Here is a 24,535-nt window from a genome sequence, read left to right as displayed (position 1 = left end):
TTCAACGAAAGTCGTATATAAGTTTCATAAACATCACTATGTTCATCCAAGCCAGTACCTCCGGCTATATTCCATCTTCGTTTGGACTTGTGTCAACTGATAAAACAAATGTAACAATAAAAAAGCAATGGTATATAGCTACGCCATTCCGTGGGCCATATGTTTTTATGCACAAAAATGTGTTTAGGACGAAAAATTTGATTTTCCGAGCTGACTGACGTTGGAGTTCATTGTTTAGCACAGAGAGTGTCCTGTGCGCGCACAGAGAGGGATCCGTTTTCTCATTTTCTACAGAGAGGGATCCGTTATGGGTATACACCATGATATAATTATAACAGCATAATTATGATCTCAGAGAAACATGTGATCTGAGTTAAGAACTAGGTTCTGCGTCTGAACCCGGGTTTCTCCGTTGAGAACATAGGTTTTAGTAATTAGTGTGCAAACGGCTTGTCATAGGTGTTGTAAATACATTTCACTTTGATTTGCTCAAGAAGCGTTGCAAAATGCTTTGTAGAGCGTGGCCACTGTGGTAAACAAGTTCACTTTTCATTAAAGGACATAATTATACTTTATGACAATCGATCCGACAAAATACATTATGATGACTGAAGGAGATAACTGGTGAAAAAGGATATAATGTGAAATACGACAGGATATAAAGAAAATTAGAAACTGAAATAGAAATCGAACGCTCAAAAATCCGGAATAAGTTGATGTAACAATTTATCGTGTTTGTCGCCTTATGCCTGGTTCTCATGTGTCTGTATATGATAAGGGAAAACTACCATATGATAAAATAAATATTTCTCTATATATAATAGTCTCTATTAAATTTATAGAAACTACATTATGAAACTGAAACATGTTTTAGGTACTTTGATATGCCGGGCTTATCATGCATCTAAACACAAGGTTCGAATCCCGGACAGTTCAGTGACAGAATATATCTTCAGAGGATTGGGAAAACACGGGGAAAAGACGGCGCTTGTAAGTTTTGGTATTTTTAATACAAGGGTTGTATACTTATAAATGAAGAACATACAAAATTCATTGAATGTATCTTAAAGGGACTGGACTCTAGATATTGGCTAAAATGAGGTTTCGATAACTAATTCTCATGTGTTTCTATAACATATAATCTGTCAGTAACTTAGTTTCAACGCCTTCTTAAGAAATATAGCAATAATTTCCTGATATCTAAAATGTTTTCTTTATTTATTTTTTGTTGTTGTTGTCATAAGATCTGGAGGCCAGCACACCATCGCATACAAATTAAATTCTCACGCATTCGTTTTGCCACTCGATTCCTATTTTTCTCGATGAAGTGTTGTTGATTTTTTTGTTCTGTTTCATTAACTAATACAGTTTATGATATTTCTTGCGTTGTACGAGAATAGGTCGTGGTGGATCTTTAGACTATGTGTTAATTATAAACTTGAGTGTCACGAACGTCAAACTTTGTCCTAAATATATTTTTTTTCTACGTAAGTAGATAATGCCTTGTTAGAGACGTGTTTATTATTGAACAAATCTCTTCATTTTTTTAATTAACCCCCAATCAACTATAATTGTCTACAGCTTAAACACAATTGTATTATTCCAGATAGATGGAACTAGCAACAGGACTGTATCATTTAATCAACTTTATGAAGAAGTAAATCACGTGACTAACAATCTTGGTTCCCTGGGCTTGAAGCACGGGGATGTGGCGTGTTTATGCGGGACTAACGCCCCGGAGTTTGCGCATGTTTTCTGTAGCGTGACGGCATTAGGAGCAGCTTTAACCATTGCCAACTCTCAGCTTACATCAGGTATTGTGGCGCAAAAAAAAATTAAAAGCCGAGCAAACCGCGTATTAAAATACTTCTTCTTTAAAGTATTAATTTCTGTAAAAAAAATTCTGCTACAAGCTTCAACAATTTTTTAAAAAAATATTTACATAATTCTGGTTTCCCTATACTTCCTTTACCTATGCTTGATGAATGTTTCAGTGCTTGCGACTTATAGGGGATCGCGGAGACCGCAGTAGATCCGGTTTCGTAAAAACTCAAACCCACAACCACAGGAGAAGAGCCAAACGCCCTGTCCCAACACCAACGGGAAATTCTATAATTCAAGCGCGTCGATTTTTGTTTTCAGGTGAATTATTACTGCAAGTCAAGGATACACAGTCTCGTCTGCTATTTACAACGGAGGAATGTGCGGACAAGGCACTACAAGTCCAGAATTCAAGTCCTAACTTGATACAAGTACGTCTATGTGTGCGAACGTTTCTAAACTAATACGATTTTACACACGGGTTGTTTTTCTCTCTCTAACTACATACCATATTGATCTTTGTTTAAAGGGTACTGTAGCTAGGATATCTAGAGAAGTCAAAAGTATCCAAGTTCGAGTTTCATCACTTACATGTCATGCGTGTATCAAATACATGTTTGGCGCAAAAAAAATCCCGTTTCCGCAAATATCATGCCGAAGATTCATACATAAATGTAAAGTTTGAGTATCACTTCATTCAACACGTTTGGTCTGCTAGCGTAAATTTTACTAAATGATATCGCGATAAATTGCCACTTACATCTCCATTTTCAGCAAGTGATTGTGTTTGGCAACCACAACAATTGTTTGTCATTTGATGATCTAAAGAGAGTAGCACCGGACGTCGATCTACCGAAGATCGAACCTGAATCTGATGTGGCACTTATACCATTCAGCAGCGGGACCACTGGGCTACCGAAAGGTGTTCAACTCACACATAGAAATATTGTAGCAGAATTAGCCGCATTAAGGTTGTACACAAAATATATACGTCTTTTTTAAAAAAAAAAATAGCGAGACTATGTAACAAAATGAAAACATTCTGTTGAAAATTCTAAACATATTTTCATCACTAGTGCATGTATAAAATTCGTTCGTCATTTGTCATCTCAGAAAACAGTAAAACTTCAACTAAACTTTGCAGGTCTTTTTAAGCAAGGAGCAGCAAAGTAAAATATATTTTATGTTCTACTTCAGGTGTAATGTGCTGGTTTCACTCAAACCAAATAGTTGTAGTGCCTCCCTGCATATTGATAGACATTTCCCTATTTGAGCACACTTTTTGAAGAATATAAAACAAATAATACTTACTTCTTGCAGCCATCCATTGTTTTTGCCATTCGAGGATGGTAATAGCTCCCTGTCCGCCCTTCCTATGGTACATATCGCTGGTCTGGTTATCGGGATGCTGAACCCATTAAGCCAAGGTGCAACAGTGGTGACTTTGCCTCGATTTCAACCAGAGGCTTTTCTTTCTGCATTACAGAAATACAAGGTACTCCTAATGTCTTTGTTTTTGTTTTCTGATAAACAAACAACTTAATTTCACTGCATCACTTAAAAAGTTACATGTAAAGGGAAATAAATAGACTCTTGGAAAACACTATGTAATGTATGTGCGCCGTTCTGTCAGCAAGTACTTTACAACCGAGTAAACATGTGCAAAATATAAAAGAAAATTAACGGTGTGGTATAATTTATGCAAATAATAATTCGTCAACTCAGCCCCAAAATTAGTTGATAGTTTCTAAATGTTAACGCAGTTATCCACTTTTTGCGCCGTTCATTTCATATTTTACCCGATTTTGCAACTCGAAGTACATTAGTAGATTTTGTAACATTTTACATGGCTTGACGGTCATATACTATATATTATATCGCTGTCAATATTTAAAGTATGGCTTCAGTATTTCTTGAATTATTTACTTCCACCGCAAAGAACACTTTACCGGTAACGGTTGTGCTTTATACTTTTCAGATTACATTTTCGCTAATAGCTCCGCCAGTTGTGAATTTCCTTGCTAACGACCCTTTAGTGAACAACTTCGACCTCTCACACTGGACAACACCGTATTCTGGGGCGGCACCTCTGGGAGCTGACCTCACCATGCAAATGGTGACAAGACTTAATCTAAAAGGCATCAGACAAGGTATAAAAGACATATGTGGTATAAAAGACATGTGCAGTATAGAAGACATGTACATTCTCTATAAATAGTCTGTATTTTTGGTATATGAACACAAATTTGCTCAAAATAGACATCTACGATTTTGACGAAGTAGATCAACTCACAAACGTGGAACATTTAAAAACAAATACAGACAAATCATTGGACATAAAAATTTAGGATCAATACAAATTGGCAGTTCATTGTTTCTGGTAGCCAAGAGAATCTCAACCGTTTGTTTACACCAGTTAATTTTAACTTGACTGTGCTTAAAGGCTCTTTTGATCACTCTTGAGTTTCTTAGTAAAAAAAGCACTGGAGTCATCAAAGTATGGTCTTGACCAAAGTGTGGGACTCGAACCCACGACCTCCGGGTTGAGTGGCCAACACTTTAATCACAACCACTCTGGAAAAGGTTTCATGGATATTGTTGCTGTAGGTTATGGTATGTCAGAAGCAAGTCCTGCCACACACACAACACCATCGGATGGTTGGAAATATGGTTCCATTGGTATACCAATACCCAACACAGAGAGCAAGGTAGATATCTAACACAGAATGCTACATAGTAAAACAGACTTTAAAATTTAACCGTCAGATCTGAGGAATTACACTGAAAATGGCATTACACAAAAAAACGTTTAATGCTATACTCACAGCATTTCATATTGGTTTGCATTAGATCTTAAGAATTTAGAACTAAACTTGCATAAACTCGAGTAGATGTACTAGTATATAAGCACAAATCATGTACTGCTACAAAGCACAACACACTGCTTAGCCTGCAAGAGTTTTGTAAACTGGGGAAAAGGGACGTCTTTCTTATTTCATAATGATATCTATACACTTAGATAGTTGACATAGAGACAGGGTGTGACCTCGACGTGGACCAGCATGGGGAGATATGGGTTCGAGGCCCACAGATAATGAAAGGCTACTTGAACAATACAGAAGCAACTGGAGAAACCATCAATGAAGATGGATGGATGAGAACAGGTAGACCTTTTATGTAAGGTGAGGCATTAGACCTGTAATAATTTAACCAAAGTTTTTAAATATATGAAAGCATATGTTGAAACAAATAACAAGAGGGCCATGATGGCCCTATATCGCTCACCTGAGTAGAGTTGCTTGCTTGAACAAATTTCTTAGCTAAAGCTTAAAGATCTAGGCCTTCTGGTTTATTTTTAGCAAATTTATGAAGATTTCCCTATGCACAATCAAGTAACCCTGGGGCTGGGTCAATTTGACCCTGGGAGGGGGGGGGTCAAGATTTGAACAAATTTTGTAGAGGTCCACTAGGCAATGCTACATGTCAAATATCCAAGCTCTAGGCCTTCTGGTTTTTTTTTTTAGAAAATTTTGAAGATTTTTCTATGTACAATCAAGTAACCCCATGGGGCGGAGCCAATTTGACCCCGGGTGTCATGATTTGAACAAATTTTGTAGAAGTCTACAAGGCAATGTTACAAGTCAAATATCTAAGATCTAGGCATCCTGGTTTATTTTTAGAAAATTTTTGAAGACTTTCATATGTAAAATCAAGTGACCCCTGGGATGGGGTCAATTTTGACCCCGGGGGTTATGATTTGAAAAATGTTGTAGAGGTCCACTAGGCCATGCTACATGTGAAATATCTAAGCTCTAGGCCTTTTGGTTTATTTTTAGAAATTTTTTGAAGATTTTCTATGTAAAATCAAGTGACCCCTGGGGCAGGGTCAATTTTGACCCCGGGGTCATGATTTGAACAACTTTAGTAGAGGTCCACTAGGCAATGCTACAAGTCAAATATCTAAGCTCCAGGGCTTATGCTTTTTGAGAAGAAGATTTTTTAAGATTTTCCTATGTACAATCAAGTAACCACTGGGGCGGGTCAATTTTGACCTCGGGGTCATGATTTGAACAAACTTGGTAGAGGTCCACTATGCAATGCTTCACACCATATATCTAAACTTGGGGCTTCTGGTTTTTGAGAAGATTTTTTAAGATTTTCCTATGTAAAATCAAGTGACCCCTGGGGTGGGGTCAATTTTGACCCGGAGGTCATGATTTGAACAACTTTAGTAGAGGTCCACTAGGCAATGCTACATGTCAAATATCTAAGCTCTAGGTCTTCTGCTTTTTGAGAATAAGATTTTTTAAGATTTTCCTATGTAAAATCAAGTGACCCCTGGGGAGGGGTCAATTTTGACCCCGGGGTCATGGTTTGAACAAATTTGGTAGAGGTACACTAGGCAATGCTTCACACCTAATATCTAAGCTCTAGGCTTCTGGTTTTTGAGAAGAAGATTTTTAAAGTTTTTCCTTTCGGTTGCCAGAGTTCTCCATGGAATTCAATTCTTTGAACAATTTTGAAAGGGGGCCACCCAAGGATCATTCCTGTGAATTTTGGTGTAATTCTGCCCAGTGGTTTTCAAGAAGATTTTTTTACAAATTGTTGACGCACAACGGACATCAAGCGGTCACAATAGCTCACCTTGTCACTTCGCGACAGGTGAGCTAAAAATCCTTTGTATCATAGTCAGGTTTCTCCAAATCTCAAGTTTGGTTCTTTTGCAAAACTAGTAATATATACATATTGCATAGCTCTTTGGTTCAATTCAAAAGGTAAGTTTGTTTATGAAACTGGAATCAGATGAGGAACTAGTTAATGCTCAGTCAAAATCTCAAGAAATGTCTTTATACTTGTTGAGCTTTTCTGCCTACAGCAGCGTTAAAGCTCATACCTGTCGAATGTAAAGGGCAAATTGCATTAAAAGCTAGAAATTACAAAAAAAATCCAGAGAAATAACCCAATGTAATTTTAGTCTTTTAAAACAAAATTCACTGTTAAAATTTATGAAAATTTCTCCCAAATTATTAGGTGACATTGGTTATTTTGACAAAGATGGACACTATTTTGTTGTGGACCGACTTAAAGAAATCATAAAATACAAGGGATATCAGGTAGGCGAACAAAATTCCAAGATCAAGGTAACACACCAGAAGTTTTCAACTGATGCTCAATATACATGTACCATGCTTAAAAATACAACACATAATTTTATATTGATCTGCAAAACTGTTATTTCAAAATAAATATTACAAGTGTATGTAAGATAATAGAAAGACATACGGGCAGCGTGACCCAATTTGAAAGTGAGAAAGATATGCTTTGAAGCCTGACCTCCACCACCTGCCCTACCTTCAAATACACAATCTGTGGCCTCAAAATATATCGATGGCAGGTTGCTAAACCCAACCTCCAACTCCACCAGCTTTCAAAATGCTCCTTTATCAGTGTAAATTGTGTAAACCCGACAGTTTTTAACTGTGAACATTGTGAATCTTTAATTAACCCTTAGCCTGCTAAATTTCTGAAATGGACTTGTCCATCATTCAGTTTGGGTAATACCATTTAATATTCGAAGAGGTGTTCACTGAAAATTTACTGACTGAAAAGCGAACAGATGTGCAGGCTGACCATGGTCTGTACTGGTCGTCAAGGCAGAATCACTTGCCACTAGCAGGCTAAAGGTTAATCTAATCCAAAGTTAATGTAAATACTAAGTTGAACTCTATGACAGGATGTGGAAATTCACTATAAGAGCTAAACATGCTATGTTCTATTCAACATAGAAATAGAATCATGTAAAACTAATTGAAATATTTACAGATTGCTCCAGCCTATCTTGAATCTATCCTGTTATCCCATGACAGTGTGGAGGATGCAGCCGTAGTGGGAGTACCACATGGTGTAGATGGTCACCTACCTACAGCATATGTTGTGTGCAATAAAACTATACAGGAATCTGACCTTGTAAATTTTGTGAATTGTAAGTTCATATTTCTGTACCTACATCATACATCATGCACAAGTTCCTCTCTGAAGATGAGAGTATCTTTTACATCTTATATTATCTATATATTGTCAGATATCTTTTTTAATCTAGGCATGTAGCTGGGCTTGAAACATTCTTGTAGCCAACTGAAGTTACATTATGATTTTCTTTATGTTATTTTCAGCATTTTGCAGACAAACTAAACTAATTTTTAAAGCAAATTGTCAAAATCATGTTAAAGCCCAGACTTCCATGTCACAACGGGCATGCAATAAGTGTTTTACATTTAACAATGATTATTTTATACAATTCAGAGCTGTTAAAAGAGTCTTCATCATCTTAATTTCTCTGTATTACTGAACAGGTTTTATATTGGAAAGGTTTTACTGAAATGTTTTAACTGTATAATTTGCAGCTCAAGTAGCTCCATACAAACAGCTGAGAGGTGGAGTCCATATTGTGAAGGAATTACCCAGATCTCCTAGTGGTAAAATACTGAGAAGAAAACTTCTTTGACACTGGCATTTCTGTATTTTTCAAAATAAATTAATATGATCAATGATATGATGTTTTACAAAGTAAATGAATCCTAATTTAGTTCTTCCAAAGATGCAAAGGTGGCAATAATGCACTTCAGCATAAATAAACAGGTGTATATATAAAACACAAGGGTCAGGGTCAAAGGTTATAAAACAAAGTTTTAGAGACCAGTCACAAAACTCCAGCACCTGACTAGTTGACTGAGCTCAGTCTTGAAATTGACCAATGGCAAGGCTGCATTCTAAGACTGCTCTCCAAACTCACCTTTTATAACCTTGGAACCTGTATAAACACCTTCATTCAATACACCAGTTAAAAAGATAAATTAAATCTTTCTATATATGTATATTATACAGTTCATCAAACTTTGTATAAACGGACTATTTATAAATTTTCCACCAAAATCAGTATTGGTATTTATCAACTTTATACAACACAATCTGTATTTATGTTTCAACAAGTTAATGTTAATTCCTACCCTGATTGTTATCTCACTCTTTTAAGTAATGTCACATTTTTCATCTTTCTTAATGTCAGAAATCAAAACAGAACTTGTATTTAATTCACTTCCTTTCGGCATGCATACTTCCACTGTATCAATATGTTATTAAGTTTTTTAATCAGTTTTCTTTATGTTAAAACATTTCAAGCTATACATTACGTATTCATATCATCCCTGCATACCTAGTATTCATAGCTATATACTTTTACCTAGACAAATCACTTTTAAAAAGAAAATTACCCAGTAATGTATTCATACTTTGACCAAATTCCTTCGTATTTTTGTGTTCATACAAATCTTTCATAACTATTCAGGCTTCCTATTTCTTTGACTTCTGAGGTAAACATCAAGTTAAAAGTAAGCATAAAATCACAGATTTTAATATATATAAATGTTCATCCATTTTCTTCATCTTCTTTTTCCATTTGTTCTATCAATCTTTTTCGTTCTTCTGCTTGCCTCATCTTCATTAATACTACACTCTCAAAGTCTTTACTGTCAGCTGCCCCAAAACCACTGAATTGATAGTTCTACAGGAAAAAATGTATAAATAATAGTGATGGTATAAAGAACATAAACCTTACAATAACACATTTAAACTCAAAACACTGGAAAGCTAGAAGCTAGATAAATTTGCTGAGTTCCAGAAACTATTGATGTTTTTTTTAATCAATAGAAACACCTAGGGGTAAATTTGTTTATCCAAAACGAATCGAAACTATATATCAAGTATAAGTTCTTAAGATATTGCCTTATCTGGTCCTCACTAGACAACATGATAATTGTGTGCTTATATTTGAGATATTTGCCTCTAATACAAGAGAACCCTAAAGCAGGTTTTATGACATCATATAAAATTACTTATCAAGTCTACAATTTTGTTATTACGTTGTACATTTAACTTTTAGAAAGACAATTATGTTGCTAGTTTTATCAGTTAGCATACAGGTTACCGTGTGCCATGACTTCTGCTTTATCAAACAAACAGAACTACTAAAAGACTGAAACCTAGTATCACATTATAACAATTCTAGTTTTAATGGAGGGCGAAAAGCCAAGGTGCATCTCTGGGGTTTATCAGGATTGCAGGTAGCAGGATACAACTGACAACCATCAGCAAACCAACTGGATAGACCTGCTCGTATGAACGAAATCTACTCCTCACATTGGCCAAACCAACAGTAGTGATGAGCAAGTGGTTCTAAGAAAGTGACAAACAATGGGCCATTGAGGCTCGATACAATCTACAATGTGCTCGTTTATGCCTCCAAACCTGTATAAATTTGAGATAAACTCATTGTAACCCCCTCATACACACCTGACTTGGAGCTGAGAAAGAATGAGCACTTGTGTCTGATGCAGCTTTTTGTCTGTCATCTGTTTCCTGATTACCATGGTTACAGAGTCTGTCTTCTGGTGGTTGCCCTGACAACCATGACAAAGTCAGAGGAAAATCTTCCTTTCCTTTAACATTCATTACAGCCATATCCTGTGAAAGAAGACAGAGAATGGGACAAATGAAATACAGATTCATTTGATTAATTCCATAAGCAAATATTTTTGAAAATACCAGAAAGAAGTAGACAGATTTTTGTCACAGATTAGAAATTATATCAAATTAGGTGCTGCCTATCTGATGGTCAAACCTAATTTTAGTTCTTTCAACAGAAAAAGCTTCTTTCAGTTCTTTCTACTGAAAGACACCCTTTGAGTACTTCCCACAGAATTTTCTATTTCTGGTATTTTCAAAATGACAAAAAATGGAACTGTTTGTAAATCTGGGAATTATGGGTAGGGATGTTTCAAACTTGTGCTAATGTAAAAAAACAATTGCAAAACAACATAATTATGTAGCAGTACACATTCACAATAAACATTAACTGTAGTTTAAAAACAAGAAGCTGCATTCAATAAACGTTTGATGCCCCCGGTGGCATCCTTGTCGATACAAAGCAACCTAAGTCCAAAACGGTCAAACTGAGGTCAGGTGATGTCTAAAGATGAGGAATGGTCACAGGTTACATCTGCATTAGTATCAAGTCATTCTAGTAAGGGGTATTGATGCTAGTCGAAATGGTCCCATTTGGTTAACCTTGTATGGAAGGACGAATGGACAGGACAATCACTATATGCCTCCCGCATCAGTAGATGCCGGGGGCATAAAAATCTTTCTAACAGGCCACACGTGTCAACCTTCTGCAAGCCAGATGGTTATGATTCAACATCTACAAACATAACCATTTAGTGCAAAATTTTTATGTTTTTAATATTTTCCACATTTATCTCCTAGGTAAGTTAGTGTTGTTTTTTTTAAAACAGACTACATTGATACTTACAGCAGTGTAAGGTGAAGAATATTCTATTATGGCAGTTCCTGATTTCTTTACCGACACCACAATGTTCAAAACTTCCCCATACTGAAACAACACCAAAATGTTCATTTTCATAATTTCACAGAAGGAAGTTTTATCTATTGTCAGAGGATAAAGATCTCAGCCTGACATGAACAAGTTTCACAAGATAGACTGTTCTACTTTTTAGATTCTTACAGTATGAAATATCAAGGGGGAACAACCCAACAACTGACTGTTGCTTTGTATTGCAATTTGATCTTGTTTATATAATTCAATTAACCGACACAAACACAAATGGTAAGACTAATTTTCTGATTAAAAAGTTCATAATTTATACGATTAAGGTAAATCAAGACTTCTTGAGAAAAAGTACAGCAAATAAATATTTGTGCGCTTTTTTTTAATTAATGTAATCATATACCTTAGAAAAGATGTCTTCTAACTCCTGTTTTGTGTAACCTTCATCCCTGTTCTCACCTTTCTTGATTTTCCATTTAGCCTGAAATGCAAATATTCAGTATCAAAAACTTTTGAGTATTACAATTTAGCTTATCACACAGGCATACTTTACAATCTGATTTTATAGCTGACAGCCTGCATACAGCTATCCCAATCATTTCCAAGTCCTATTATTTGGGCTACTTAAATACAGCTCAAGAACCTGTAAAATTTCAAAAGCTGGTTATTACATTTCCAGGCACTAAGTTTTACTATATCAAACTTAACATGTAAGATGATAACCAGTCAAATCAGCATAAATTAATCCTAAACTTGACAAAAGTCGACAGTCTTTCATCCTTAACCAGTGTGTTATGTACAGAAGCTGCCTGTTACCTGTGAAAACTGGGTTACTAATTGTATGGACATTTACATTGGAGGTTAAGAGTGACCACTGTACATACATGTAACTGAAGTAACACAACAACAGGTGTTCTACCTAAAACAGACTTGTTAATTTACTTGCAAATCCTGGACATGATATATAACTATATTATAAGGCAAATATTCTGCAAACTTTTCCTTTAAAAATAATGTAATTAAGAAATAAATCACAGTTTAATAGTTTCTATAAGTGTATGAAATACACCGGTGTGTTTGAAGTGAGAAAAGGTAAAGGCCACCACACATACTTTAAATGCTGGAGTGTGAGATACATGGGTGTGTTTGAAGTGTGCAGATGAAAAGGCCTCCAAACACTTTTAATACTGGGGTATGTAATATATCAGTGTATTTGAAGTCTTTAAAGTGTGTAGAGGAAAAGGCCTCTACACATATTTTCAACACTTGAGTATGCTATATATTGTTGTTTTTGAAGTGAGCAGCGGAAAAGACTTTAAGACATATTTAAAACACTGAAGTATGTAATACACTGGTGTGTTTGAAGTGAATAGCAGAAAAGGCCTCCACACATACTTTAAAGCCTGAAGTATGAAATACATAATGTGTTTAAAGTGAGTATTAGAAAAGGACTCCACAAATACTTACATAGTGTTACAGATCCCTGAAAGGACCAAAGCATCCACTTGGGGTGGTTGTTGAAAAAGGAAACATTTTAACCTCATATCACAAAGCATGCTTGCCCATGGATACTATCAGGTAAAATGCATGTATCTCATATAATGATATAACGTATGTAAACAGATGTAACCAATTTAGTGTTGTGATCTTTAGACTGGTCCACCTTTAGGGCCAATAGATTTTACTGAAATCGGAATGTAACAGCCCTAAGGAAATCCTTTGAACTATATATGAGCCACGCCATGAGAAAACCAACATAGTGGGTTTGCAACCAGCATGGATTCAGGATCCATGCTGTTTGCTAACGGTTTCTCTAATTGCAGTAGGCTTTAAAAGCGAACAGCATGGATCCTGATCAGACTGTGCGGATGCGCAGGCTGGTCTGGATCCATGCTGATCGCAAACCCACTATGTTGGTTTTCTCATGGCACGGCTCAATTATATCATATCATAGTGATAATAACATCCCTGGACAACAAGCATGTTATGCTAATCAACCTCTTTGTTAAACCCTACCTTGATTTTGACTGTATTTGATTCTGCATCATCACTGTCCACTCCATCATCTGAAGGTTTATTAACTTTTTCCTCTAAATCTTTACGCAACTGTTCTTGAGTCTCCTGTAATATTCTGTTTCCCTCTTTTCGTAATCTCTCAATCTATAAATGCAAGGAAATTACTAAATCGTTTCTTTGCTGTGTTTGAAAACTTTCTTCATCTTGGTTAGAAGAGGTCTTCAAAAAATTTCAGATATGTTCTTATCATAAAATAATAATTTCAAAAGCTTAATAACAAGATCAATATTAACCTTTAGCCTGCTGGCGGCAAGTGATTCTGCCTTTGCGACCAGTACAGACCAAGATCAGCCTGCACATCCATGCAGGCTGATCATGATCTGCACTGTTCGCTATTCAGTCAGTAAATTTTCAGTACACACCCCTTTCAATAATAAGTGGTACTACCCAGATTAAATGACGGTTCAGTCCATTTTAGAAATATAGCAGGGTAAAGGTTAAGAGAATAAAACAGAAACAGTGTAGTGCCCAAGTGTGTGACTGCTACCATGAGAACACAGGTAGCATACCAGTGAGAGTAGACTCTGACAGCTGTCTCAACTATTCCAGACTTCTGTAGAATTACAAAACAAAAGTCCAAGAAACATCGAGAGTGGTTATCCACAGCTGTAAGCCAATCCGATCAGAATCTAAGATCAGTGCTAAAAAACTGCTGTCTGAAACTCAATGCCTCATATTTCCTCCAACAAAAATGAGAAGTACTCGGACACAGTAACAAAAGGGTCATGATGACCCTGAATCGCTCACCTGAGTAATATGAGCCACATGTTTAAAATGGCAAACTGATGCTAAAATATTAGAAAGTAGGTCAGTAGGTCAAATTCATGGTCACTAAAAGTCAGTTTTAAGATCAGTGTGCAAAACTGTACTTGTCATCCAAATTTCAAGGCTGTATCTTAAAAAACAAGAAAGTGGGTCAAGGTCACAGTCAAGTGACCCCTAATCGCCCGGGGTCATCCGGTAATTATAATTAAACCGTCTAGGAGATATGATCTGATAATTTTTGAAGTATTTATTCCTATATAACCCATATAACAAGTGACCCCAGGGCGGGGCCTCTTTTCACCCCAGGGGCACAATTTGAACAGTCTTGTTAGAGATTCACTAGGCAATGCTACATACCAAATATCAAAGGCCTAGGCCTTGAACTTTCAGACAAGAAGATTTTTTTCCCTATATAAGTCTATGTTAAATTTGGAACCCCCAGGGCAGGGCCTCTTTTCACCCCAGGGGCATAATTTGAACAATTTTGGTAGAGGACCACAAGGCAATGCAACATACCAAATATCAAAAGCCTAAGCCTTGCAGTTTCAGGCAAGAAAATTTTAAATTTGAAGATTTTTCCTATATAAGTCTATGTGAAACTTGAGACCCCCCGGGGCAGGGTCTCTTTTCACCCCAGGGTTATAATTTGAACAATTTTGGTAGAGGACCATAAGGCAATGCTACATACCAATTATCGAAGGCCTCGGTCCTGTGGTTTTAGACAAGAAAACTTTTAACGTTTTTTTCCTATATAAGTCTATGTAAAACTTGTGACTCCCGGGGCGGGTCCTCTTTTCACCCCAGGGGCACAATTTGAACAATCTTCAAAGAGGACCATTAGATGATGTCACATGCCAAATAGTAAGGCTCTTAGCCATGCGGTTTTGGACAAGAAGATTTTTAAAGTTTTTCGTTTTGGTTGCCATGGCAACCAGAGTTCTGCATGGAATTCAATTCTTCGAACAATTGTGAAAGGGGCCACACAAGGAAGTTTGGTGTAGTTCTGCCCAGTGGTTTTCAAGAAGAAGATTTTTTCAGAAAATGTTGACAGACGGACGACTGACGCCGGACATTGAGCGGTCACAAAAGCTCACCATGAGCCTTTGGCTCAGGTGAGCTAAAAAGGAAGAGTTATTTTAGAGATTCATACCTCAGCTTGTAGTTTTCTAGCATCAGCAGCAGTATCTTCCTTCTGTTCTCCAGCTGCTCTCTCACGTGCTTCCAGATCTGTCAAAAATAAACACCATATAATGCATTATTTTATCATGCAAAGAGCCAATAATTTGATACATAAAACATGCTACAAGTTATTTTAAAGTTAATGTCACATGTCACAGTCGGTAAATAGCTATACATAGCTAATGTTTTCCTGTTTACATACATGTATATGAACCGACTTTAAATAAAATTTGTATTGCATTGTATTGTACATGTTAACTATGAAATTCATTTTTCTTTTGTGTCTATATTGCAAAGCGATACCCTGCTAACTGGTTACAACATTGAGTAAAAATCTTATTGTTAAAGGTCCATAATGCTTTAAATTTTTATCTGAAAAACAGATGAAACAGCTTTCCAAAGAGATGTTATGTGTAGTTACATGATTAGAAAAGCACTACTTTTAATATTGCACATGAACTGTTAGAGTTAGAACATTAAAGGAAGGTAATAAAAACAATAGATTCAATAAAACATTCTAGTATAATATTCAGCAATATTGAGACCTTTGACAAATATTAAAGAAAGTAATTATCAGAAATAGGATTTAACAAGAAATTAATGTAGTTCATGTTCATAATGGAAAATGTGGCAGCCATATTTTAAACAAAGGCATTATGAGCCTTTAAAGAATGTTTACTGATATACATGTACACTGGATACTTTCTAGAACACAAATTTGCCTCCCATTTTATAATATGTATACTATTATGAATCATGTTTATATTTAATAATACATGCTAAGAGTGACGCCATGCTGATCTATTTATAAGGGCCATGAAATGGCACTGTGCTTTACATATAAAACATATTAGAATCAAAATAGGATATAGTGGAAACATTTTTATTAGTTTAAACATAAGCCAAACATAAAAATTCACTTGGGATTCACCTTCGTGAAATTATTCCGTGGCATGTATACTTCGTACATTAATTAATCTCACTTCTGCTGCACATTTTTTCTTAAATAAGCAATTCCACAACAGTTTTGATTTCAACAACAGGATGTAAAACACAATACATGTATTATATAGTAGTTACTTATTGCAGAAAATAGTGTTTCCAAAGAAACAGCAGAAATATTCTTTAAAACAGTAGAGCATTACAAAAAGGGATCAAAATTTGTTCAGTCTCATTTTAGTTTTCCTGGAAGAATTAACCTTTAGCCTGCTGGCGGCAAGTGATTCTGCCTTTGCAACCAGTGCAGACCAAGATCAGCCTGCACATCCATGCAGTCTGATCATGGTCTGCACTGTTTGCTATTCAGTCAGTAAATTTTCAGTGAACACCCCTTTAAATAATAAATGGCACTGCCCAAATTGAATGATGGACCATTTTAGAAATTTAGCAGGGTAAGGGTTAAAGAAGCATTATGTATTTCATAACTGTTATTTCCATTTGATTTCTTAGAACTCACTTACCTTCTTTAAATTTCTTTCTTTTAGAATCATACTGTTTCTGTCGAAGCAATGCAGCTTTTTGGGCTTTCAGTATCTTGTCATAGGCAGCCTGCAAGCACAAAAGAATAAATTAATCATCATCACTTTAAACTTCTCAAAGTCAGATATTTTAAACTTTACCAAGATAAAACATTGAAAAACTAGAGCTGCTTTTGAGAAAAGCGCATGTCTCCCACAACTGCCTAATCATCTGAATAGTAAATCTGTCTTTATATACTGTTTACTCACAGAAAATATACCTTTGATAGTTTTGGAGTAAGTTTTGGACTAAATGGCCTTTCATTATGTATCTGAGTCAACCATGCACCAAGACCTGTATCACTGGCATTAGTATTTTCGGTAATTCAAGAGCCATAATTATGAAGTGCCTGGGCCGATTTGGCTAGTTATCGAACCTGGCCGAGGACTTATTGTCAAACATATTTTGTTCAAGTTTGGTGAAGATCGGATGAGAACTGTTCGACTTAGAGTGCGGACAAGATTTGTGACAGACTGACAGACACACACACAGACAGGAATAAATCAATATGTCTCCCACATCACTGTGTGGTGGAAGACATAATAACACTGATCAACTGGATTTTGAAATATCTTCAAAATCCTTTTGAAGAAACAGTAATTTAAAAGGGAAATTTACATTTTTATGTCAAAGTAAGTCATTTTTCTATACAAATCTTTCTTTACTATCACACTACCATGTACATTTGGTGACATTTACTTGTATATCTGTGTTCTTGGTAGATTAAGATACTGACTGCCGTTACCCGAGTGAAATACTTTTGAAAAAAGGCTTATAGATGAAGCAAAGAAATTGATAAAAACGCTACTACAAATCTGTATCAGTGGTACTAGGACTTATTTAACAAATAATCAAGGCCTTCGAGTGGTTTATCGTCTGATTTACCTTGGTTCAGAGTTCAGATGCGTAGGAATTGAACCACGAGGGCGTTAGCCCGAGTGGTTAAATACTGAAGCATCTGAACTCTGAACCGTGGTAAATTAGACGATAAATCACAAGAAGGCCTCGATTGTTTTCATTCTGACATGCTCATTAATATATTTTAATAAATATTATACTGGGCTTCATTTACGCGAGGAGTAATGTATCGGACGTCATGCGGCAATTTGACGTCATAATTGACGTCATAATGCTCTCGCGCGTCAACCGTTGTTTATCGCAGAATAAACAGAGCTTGATTTTCTTCTTTGTTTAACTGGAAATCAATTCGAGTCATGTTAGAATAATCTTTTTATAATATAAATACACAGAAATATATACCTTTGCAGCAGCATCTGTGAGTATTTCAAGGGCCTGTGTCAATCTGTGAAACTGCTCCGCTGAAAATTTGAAATTAAGTATATGAACACAAAAAAAACAAGAGGACCATGATGGTCCTGAATCGCTCACCTCTTCCCACATGACCCAGTTTTGAGTATGACGTCGTTTTTTCTATTATCTGACATAGTGACCTAGATTTTGAGCTCATGTGACCCAGTTTTGAACTTGACCTAGATATTATCAAGATAAAAATTCTGACTAATTTTCATGAAGATCCGTTGAAAAATATGGTCTCTAGAGAGGTCAAAAGATTTTAATAATTTTAGACCTACTGACCTAGTTTTTGACGGCATTTGACCCAAATTCAAATTTGACCTAGATATCATCAAGATGAAGATTCAGACCAACTTTCATACAGATCCCATGAAAAGTATGGCCTCTAGAGAGGCCACAAGGTTTTTTTTATTATTTGACCTACTGACCTAGTTTTTTACGGCACGTGACCCAGTTTCAAACTTGACCTAGATATCATCAAGGTGAACATTCTGACCAATTTTTATGGAGATCCATTCACAAGTATGGTCTCTAGAGAGGTCACAAGGTTTTTCTATTTTTAGACCTAATGACCTAGTTTTTGACCGCACATGACCCTGTTTCGAACTTGAACTAGATATCATCAAGATGCACATTCAGACCAATTTTCATACAGATCCCATGAAAAATATGGCCTTTAGAGAGGTCACAAGGTTTTTCTATTATTTGACCTACTGACCTAGTTTTTGATGGCACGTGACCCACTTTCAAACTTGACCTAGATATCATCAAGATGAACATTCAGACCAATTTTCATACAGATCCCATCAGGGCCTCCTCTGGGTTTTTCATACTTGTCGCCAACCTTTTCGCCAATTTGAAAAAGTTGGAGCCACTTTAGAGCCATTTTTGAGCCAAAGTTCTAAGCCACTTTTATTTCTTTTAGTTGGCTGTCATAGTGTGCATAGAGAAATAAAATATTGTAAATAATTTCATTAGGAATAATAACAACTTTTGAAGGTGCATTAGTTTATTGTAGAAGTAAATTCAATTTGTAGTTGGATAAAAAATGACACAAATCATTCTCTAATTTAAGAATCATATCTATCCATGTCAGAATTACCAATATTTCAGGACTCATTTATTTTCGGAAAGGAAAATTCGGATTTTTTTCTATTCTAAAAGGTCGAGTTGAACACTCTTCTAATGATTTTTAAGAAGCCACGGTAGCAAGTGATATCTTCCAGTTTCTGAACATTTCAATTTCAAAGAAATTAACCAGGTCCAGGATGCAAATTGAGGCCGATGTGTTTTAATTTTCGGATCCATCGTTAAAATCTTTTATGAAAACTAAGGAATCAAAAATTATCTTGCAAAAAGTAACAAATTAAATGTATCTTTCGCACTTATTTAAAATTCGTCAGTCATACAACTGCATGCCACAAACATGACAATCTTTTTTTTGTAAAAAATCGCAACACATAAAGTACACCGTAATCGGCGTTAATTTTGGTGAATTCTCGGCAGAGGTCAAACATACAAGCTGGCAGATGTTTTGATTACTGATTAATCTTCAATTCACACATTATTACGCAATTATCTTCTCAAAGTGTCAACCAACTTCAATAGTCGAATTGTCAAATACACCGCCTAGACTGGTTATCGATCTTATTCACTACCAGCGCCTAGGTAAACACGTGTATCGGGAACCAATTCTTGGGCCGCTTATATCACTACGGAAAAAACAAATGCCGAGGAAAAAAACTATGCGCCACTTATTTTCGCCAGTTCGCAAAATTTAGCGCCAAATTGTTAAAATTATCGCAAATGGCGACATTTGCGATCGGCAGCGGAGGCCCTGTCCCATGAAAAGTATGGCCTCTAGAGAGGTCACAATGTTTTTCTATTATTTGACCTACTGACCTAGTTTTTGACCGCACATGACCCACTTTCGAACTTGACCTAGATATCATCAAGGTGAACATTCTGACCAATTTTCATGAAGATCTCATGAAATATATGGCCTCTAGAGAGGTCACAAGGTTTTTCTATTTTTAGACCTACTGACCTAGTTTTTGACCGCACATGACCCAGTTTCGAACTTGACCTAGATATCATCAAGATGAACATTCAGACCAACTTTCATACAGATCCCATGAAAAATATGGCCTCTAGAGAGGTCACAAGGTTTTTCTATTATTTGACCTACTGACCTAGTTTTTGATGGCACGTGACCCAGTTTCGAACTTGACCTAAATATTATCAAGGTGAACGTTCTGACCAACTTTCATGAAGATCTTGTGAAATATATGGCCTCTAGAGAGGTCACAAGGTTTTTCTATTTTTAGACCTACTGACCTAGTTTTTGACGGCACGTGACCCAGTTTCAAACTTGACCTAGATATCATCAAGGTGAACATTCTGACCAAGTTTCATGAAGATCTTGTGAAATATATGGCCTCTAGAGAGGTCACAAGGTTTTTCTATTTTTAGACCTACTGACCTAGTTTTTGATGGCACATGACCCAGTTTCGAACTTGACCTAGATATCATCAAGATGAACATTCTGACCAACTTTCATAAAGATCCCATGAAAAATGTGACCTCAAGAGTGGTCACAAGCAAAAGTTTACGGACGGACGGACGCACGCACGGACGACGGACACTGCGCGATCACAAAAGCTCACCTTGTCACTTTGTGACAGGTGAGCTAAAAATCAATACTTTAACAAAATGCATTGTCAGAGTAACTGTTAAACCATTAAAACTTCATACCAAAACCTTGACCATCTTCCCTATCCAGAATCAGTATTTACAAGCAGACTTTAAAATGTTATTTTTTCGACTGGCTCTTCGGTTAAATATCATGCAAATTATATATGTATGAATACAGCATCTATACTTTCAAGACAGCCGAGCTGAGCAAAATTTCAGTAGTAATGAAGCATATAAACAATTAAACAGAAAAATGACTGACAATTCTGAGAACTTAAGGATAAGATTATTGATAACAACAGCTGTCAGTGGACAGCCCGCTTGACTATTCTCAGTGCTTGATAGTATAATATAAGCAATGAGTAAAACTTTTACATCACAATAAGCATATTCTAAGTCAAAAAGGGGCCATAATTCAGTCAAAATGCTTGACAGAGTTGCCTCCTCCTTTTTACAGACTGGGGCCATTATAGTAAACAAGTATGCAAAATATGAAAGCAATATCTCAATGGACTTTGAAAATATTTGGCGTGGTACGCAAACTTAATCATTTATTCTAAATCGAAAAGGGGCCATAATTCAGTCAAAATGCTTGATAGATACGCCTCCTTCTTTTTACAGACTGGGGTCATGATGGTAAACAAGTATGCAAAATATGAAAGCAATATCTCAATGGACTTTGAAAATATTTGGGGTGGTACGCAAACTTTAACATTTATTCTAAGTCGAAAAGGGGCCATAATGCAGTCAAAATGCTTGATAGAGTTGCCTCCTTCTTTTTACAGACCGGGGTCATGATGGTAAACAAGTATGCAAAATATGAAAGCAATATCACAATGGACTTTGAAAATATTCGGGGTGGTACGCAAACTTTAACATTTGTGTGATGTTCACGCTAACGCTCACGCCGACGCCAGGGGCGAGTAGGATAGCTCACCTATTCTTTGAATAGTTGAGCTAAAAATGCCTTTTTTTAAATGGGCAATATCCTTACCTGCTTTTGGATTATCAGGGTTCTTATCAGGATGGCATTTCAAGGCTTGTTTCCTGTATGACTTTGTTATCTGAAAAGAAAAGCAAACAGTAAAGCTGTTTTCTACCACAATTTTTAAAATAATAATTATGCAGCCGCATCATTTTTCACATAAATATAGATCAAATATTATGTAACAGTCTCAGGAAAAATGTGCAGCCTCGACCGGGACTTGAACCTTGGACCTTCGGCTTACCGTGCCAATGCTCTACCAATTGAGCTACCGAGGCCCCCAATACGAGAACCGCTACAACTGTAATCAAGCAACTATTATTATACTTTAAATAATTCAAAATTTTCTTTGAAATATACTTTTAAAGCTATAAACAATTTAATAACTGGAAGTCTAGAAAACCCCAAGAATTTCAACTAAGTGTCTGGCTACCAGATGGCTTGACACTTTCTAAAATTATCAACAGTATACTGGAAAACCAAAAGCGTTTTGTTTATAGTTAATATATATCAAAGTAAATTTATTAACAGCTTCAATTTGTGAATAATTTCTACTTATGTCCATCTTTCAGAACTGCTTCTTTGCAGTCAGCCTACTCTTAGATTATTAATTAGAGACCATAAAAGGCTCACCTAAATAAATTACCACTGGAGAAAAAAAAACGTCTAGAAAAAAAGAATGCTAGACATTTCGACCTCAAGACATTTTGACCCCAAAATTGAATTTCCTTGGACATTCCGACCCCAAAGACATTTCAACCCCAAGACATTTCGACCTATCAGAAATATTTTTATGTTTTGATCAAATATTACTTTGACTTATTTTCTGAGAACAATAATATTATTATGACTTTAAAAACAGAATTTTGGGAATCTTTTTTATCAGGTATCTTTTTTTTAGGAAATTCTTTTGCTGAGTTAGATCATTTACTATGATTTAGTATTAATATTTTAATACCTGTATGTATATAAAATGATGTAAGAATATACTGTTTGTTTGTGTGCGTAGTTTTTTAGTATTGTATTGTACACAATTAAATACTCGTAACTATGGATTTAATTTAAAATATGGTTTATTCAATTTAACAATCAACAGAAATGTTTACACCTGGTTGATTTGGTGTTAGTGGTTTGAAACATAGCATAGTAAATCCTTTAACATCTCATCAATTAACCAATGGGAAGTGTTAACTCTTGTTAACATTGTCTTTTGTGTGCCGTTAAAGACTTGATCTTTGGACGTCAAAGTGGTTTCATTAGGACAGTCCGGAAAAGGCAGGTATATGAATAACGTTACTATTTCATATTTAACAATCTTCATACCACAGTATTAATAAAAACACATAATTCTTCAAAATATGAATTTAATGGCATAATGACATTAAATAAAAAAAATAAAAAACTGATCCACTGATATCTACATCAGTTCACGAACTCTACTCTCAACATGTTAAATATATAGTTTCAAGTTTATTGGCAAAAATAATTTGCCTTCGGCCATTTACAAATAATATTAAGCAAGAAATATAGCACAGCAATATATTACACATAAAAAATATACATGAATAGTTCAAGAGTATTTTTTACGAATTCCAAAAGATATTATAATATAATATACTGGTTGGGAACCATCATACATGTGATAAGTTCAGAATCCCAAAACTGGAGGTTTGCCATTTTTCAGCTGGAGTTGGGGTCTCAAAACTGGAGGTTTTTTATCGACATAAATAAAGCGCGCGGACACATAACTAAGAGGCAAAATCAAACATTTTTGGCTACACAATAATGTATATAAGTCTACACCAGAAGAAACAATCCTCATAACTCTTGATTTGAATTTTGACAGTTATGCCACTTTTTAACTTCATTTTTTTGTTAAAGTTTTGTTTTATATAATGTCTAATATCTCTGTTACATTCAAAGCTATTGACTATTATGCCCCTTTTACTGGCAAAGCTTTAATTCAGAGTCAGTCACTGAGAAAAGTCAAGCATGCCATTTTACAGAAGCTCCCTCTTGTTCTAACTTTAAACTTTCTAAACAGATTAAATTTGTAGAAACAAAGTCTCAATTTAGGTCTGAAATGAAGGTGAACATGCATTTACATTATTCTACTCGAGGACTTAAAAAAAAAAAACGAAGCTCTAAATTGGTCTGAACAATTATGTAAATTCCTTACCCCACCCACTTTCGTATTAAAATACTGATGATTTTGACATGAAAAATAGGAAACAGAAATGCATCAACATGTATTTACCCTTACCGAAATAATGTAGATTGATGTTATCAAATAAATGAGTGTGTGTTTTCATCCAATTTTCAATGAAATATGTCCGATTTAGTAGAAAATGGCGTAACTCCATAAGGGGAAATAACACTCCTGTTCTAAAAATAGTAATGGGTTGGTTTTTCTAACAATTATTTATTGATTTTATTACTGTAGTAAAGTCAAGTTTCACTTTATTTAAACTGATAAATGGATTCACAGTCATTTATTTATAGTCAGGTCGTATATCGATGATCAGTACTCCGTATTCCGTTGTATCATGTTTGTACTCTGTGTTTCGTTGTATCATATTGTATCGTACTCCGTGTTTGTATTATCATGTTCAGTCATGTGTCCACTCGTGCATTTGAACTTGTTTTGTAGATAGAAGACGTTTTCATTGGTCAGTTATCTTCATGCACAAATAACAACTTTTAGCGCGAACTAACAATTGCACGGCCCTCTATTCTTCATTCTTGAGAATCATTGTCCGAGTGAATGCAAGTTACTCTAG

The 24,535-nt window shown here is 35.6% G+C and overlaps 2 protein-coding genes across 2 annotated transcripts in view; one reads left to right on the top strand and one right to left on the bottom strand.

Annotated features, from left to right (window-relative positions):
* The first annotated feature begins 540 nt into the window (after window positions 1-540).
* Window positions 541-8,372, top strand: LOC123532762 (uncharacterized). Its single transcript, XM_045314339.2, has 11 exons — window positions 541-990; window positions 1,607-1,814; window positions 2,143-2,252; window positions 2,596-2,792; window positions 3,142-3,316; window positions 3,800-3,971; window positions 4,429-4,529; window positions 4,841-4,985; window positions 6,853-6,935; window positions 7,645-7,804; window positions 8,226-8,372. The coding sequence occupies exons 1-11, from the start codon at window positions 853-855 to the stop codon at window positions 8,324-8,326; spliced, it is 1,590 nt and encodes a 529-aa protein (XP_045170274.2). The 5' UTR covers window positions 541-852; the 3' UTR covers window positions 8,327-8,372.
* Window positions 8,319-24,535, bottom strand: part of LOC123532772 (dnaJ homolog subfamily C member 17-like) — an 18,067-nt gene continuing 1,850 nt past the window's right edge. Inside the window, exons 2-10 of the mRNA XM_045314348.2 lie at window positions 21,765-21,834; window positions 18,023-18,081; window positions 16,705-16,792; window positions 15,216-15,292; window positions 13,241-13,384; window positions 11,628-11,705; window positions 11,189-11,269; window positions 10,171-10,341; window positions 8,319-9,382 (exon numbers count right to left, since the gene is read on the bottom strand). Coding sequence (XP_045170283.2) covers window positions 9,248-9,382; window positions 10,171-10,341; window positions 11,189-11,269; window positions 11,628-11,705; window positions 13,241-13,384; window positions 15,216-15,292; window positions 16,705-16,792; window positions 18,023-18,081; window positions 21,765-21,834 — 903 coding nt within the window. The 3' untranslated portion in view covers window positions 8,319-9,247. The remainder of the gene's footprint in view (window positions 9,383-10,170; window positions 10,342-11,188; window positions 11,270-11,627; window positions 11,706-13,240; window positions 13,385-15,215; window positions 15,293-16,704; window positions 16,793-18,022; window positions 18,082-21,764; window positions 21,835-24,535) is intronic.

Source organism: Mercenaria mercenaria, chromosome 1 (genome assembly GCF_021730395.1).
Source record: "Mercenaria mercenaria strain notata chromosome 1, MADL_Memer_1, whole genome shotgun sequence".
Classification (NCBI taxonomy): Eukaryota; Metazoa; Mollusca; class Bivalvia; order Venerida; family Veneridae; genus Mercenaria; species Mercenaria mercenaria.
This window is presented reverse-complemented; position numbering and strand designations above follow the sequence as displayed.

Bases quoted from the DNA above. Each gene is read 5' to 3' on its own strand.
- LOC123532762 (XM_045314339.2), top strand. From the start codon at position 853: ATGAAACTGAAACATGTTTTAGGTACTTTGATATGCCGGGCTTATCAT. The intron at 2,793-3,141 runs GTTGTACACAAA...TACTTCTTGCAG, and splicing joins GCAGAATTAGCCGCATTAAG to CCATCCATTGTTTTTGCCAT. The intron at 7,805-8,225 runs GTAAGTTCATAT...TATAATTTGCAG, and splicing joins CCTTGTAAATTTTGTGAATT to CTCAAGTAGCTCCATACAAA.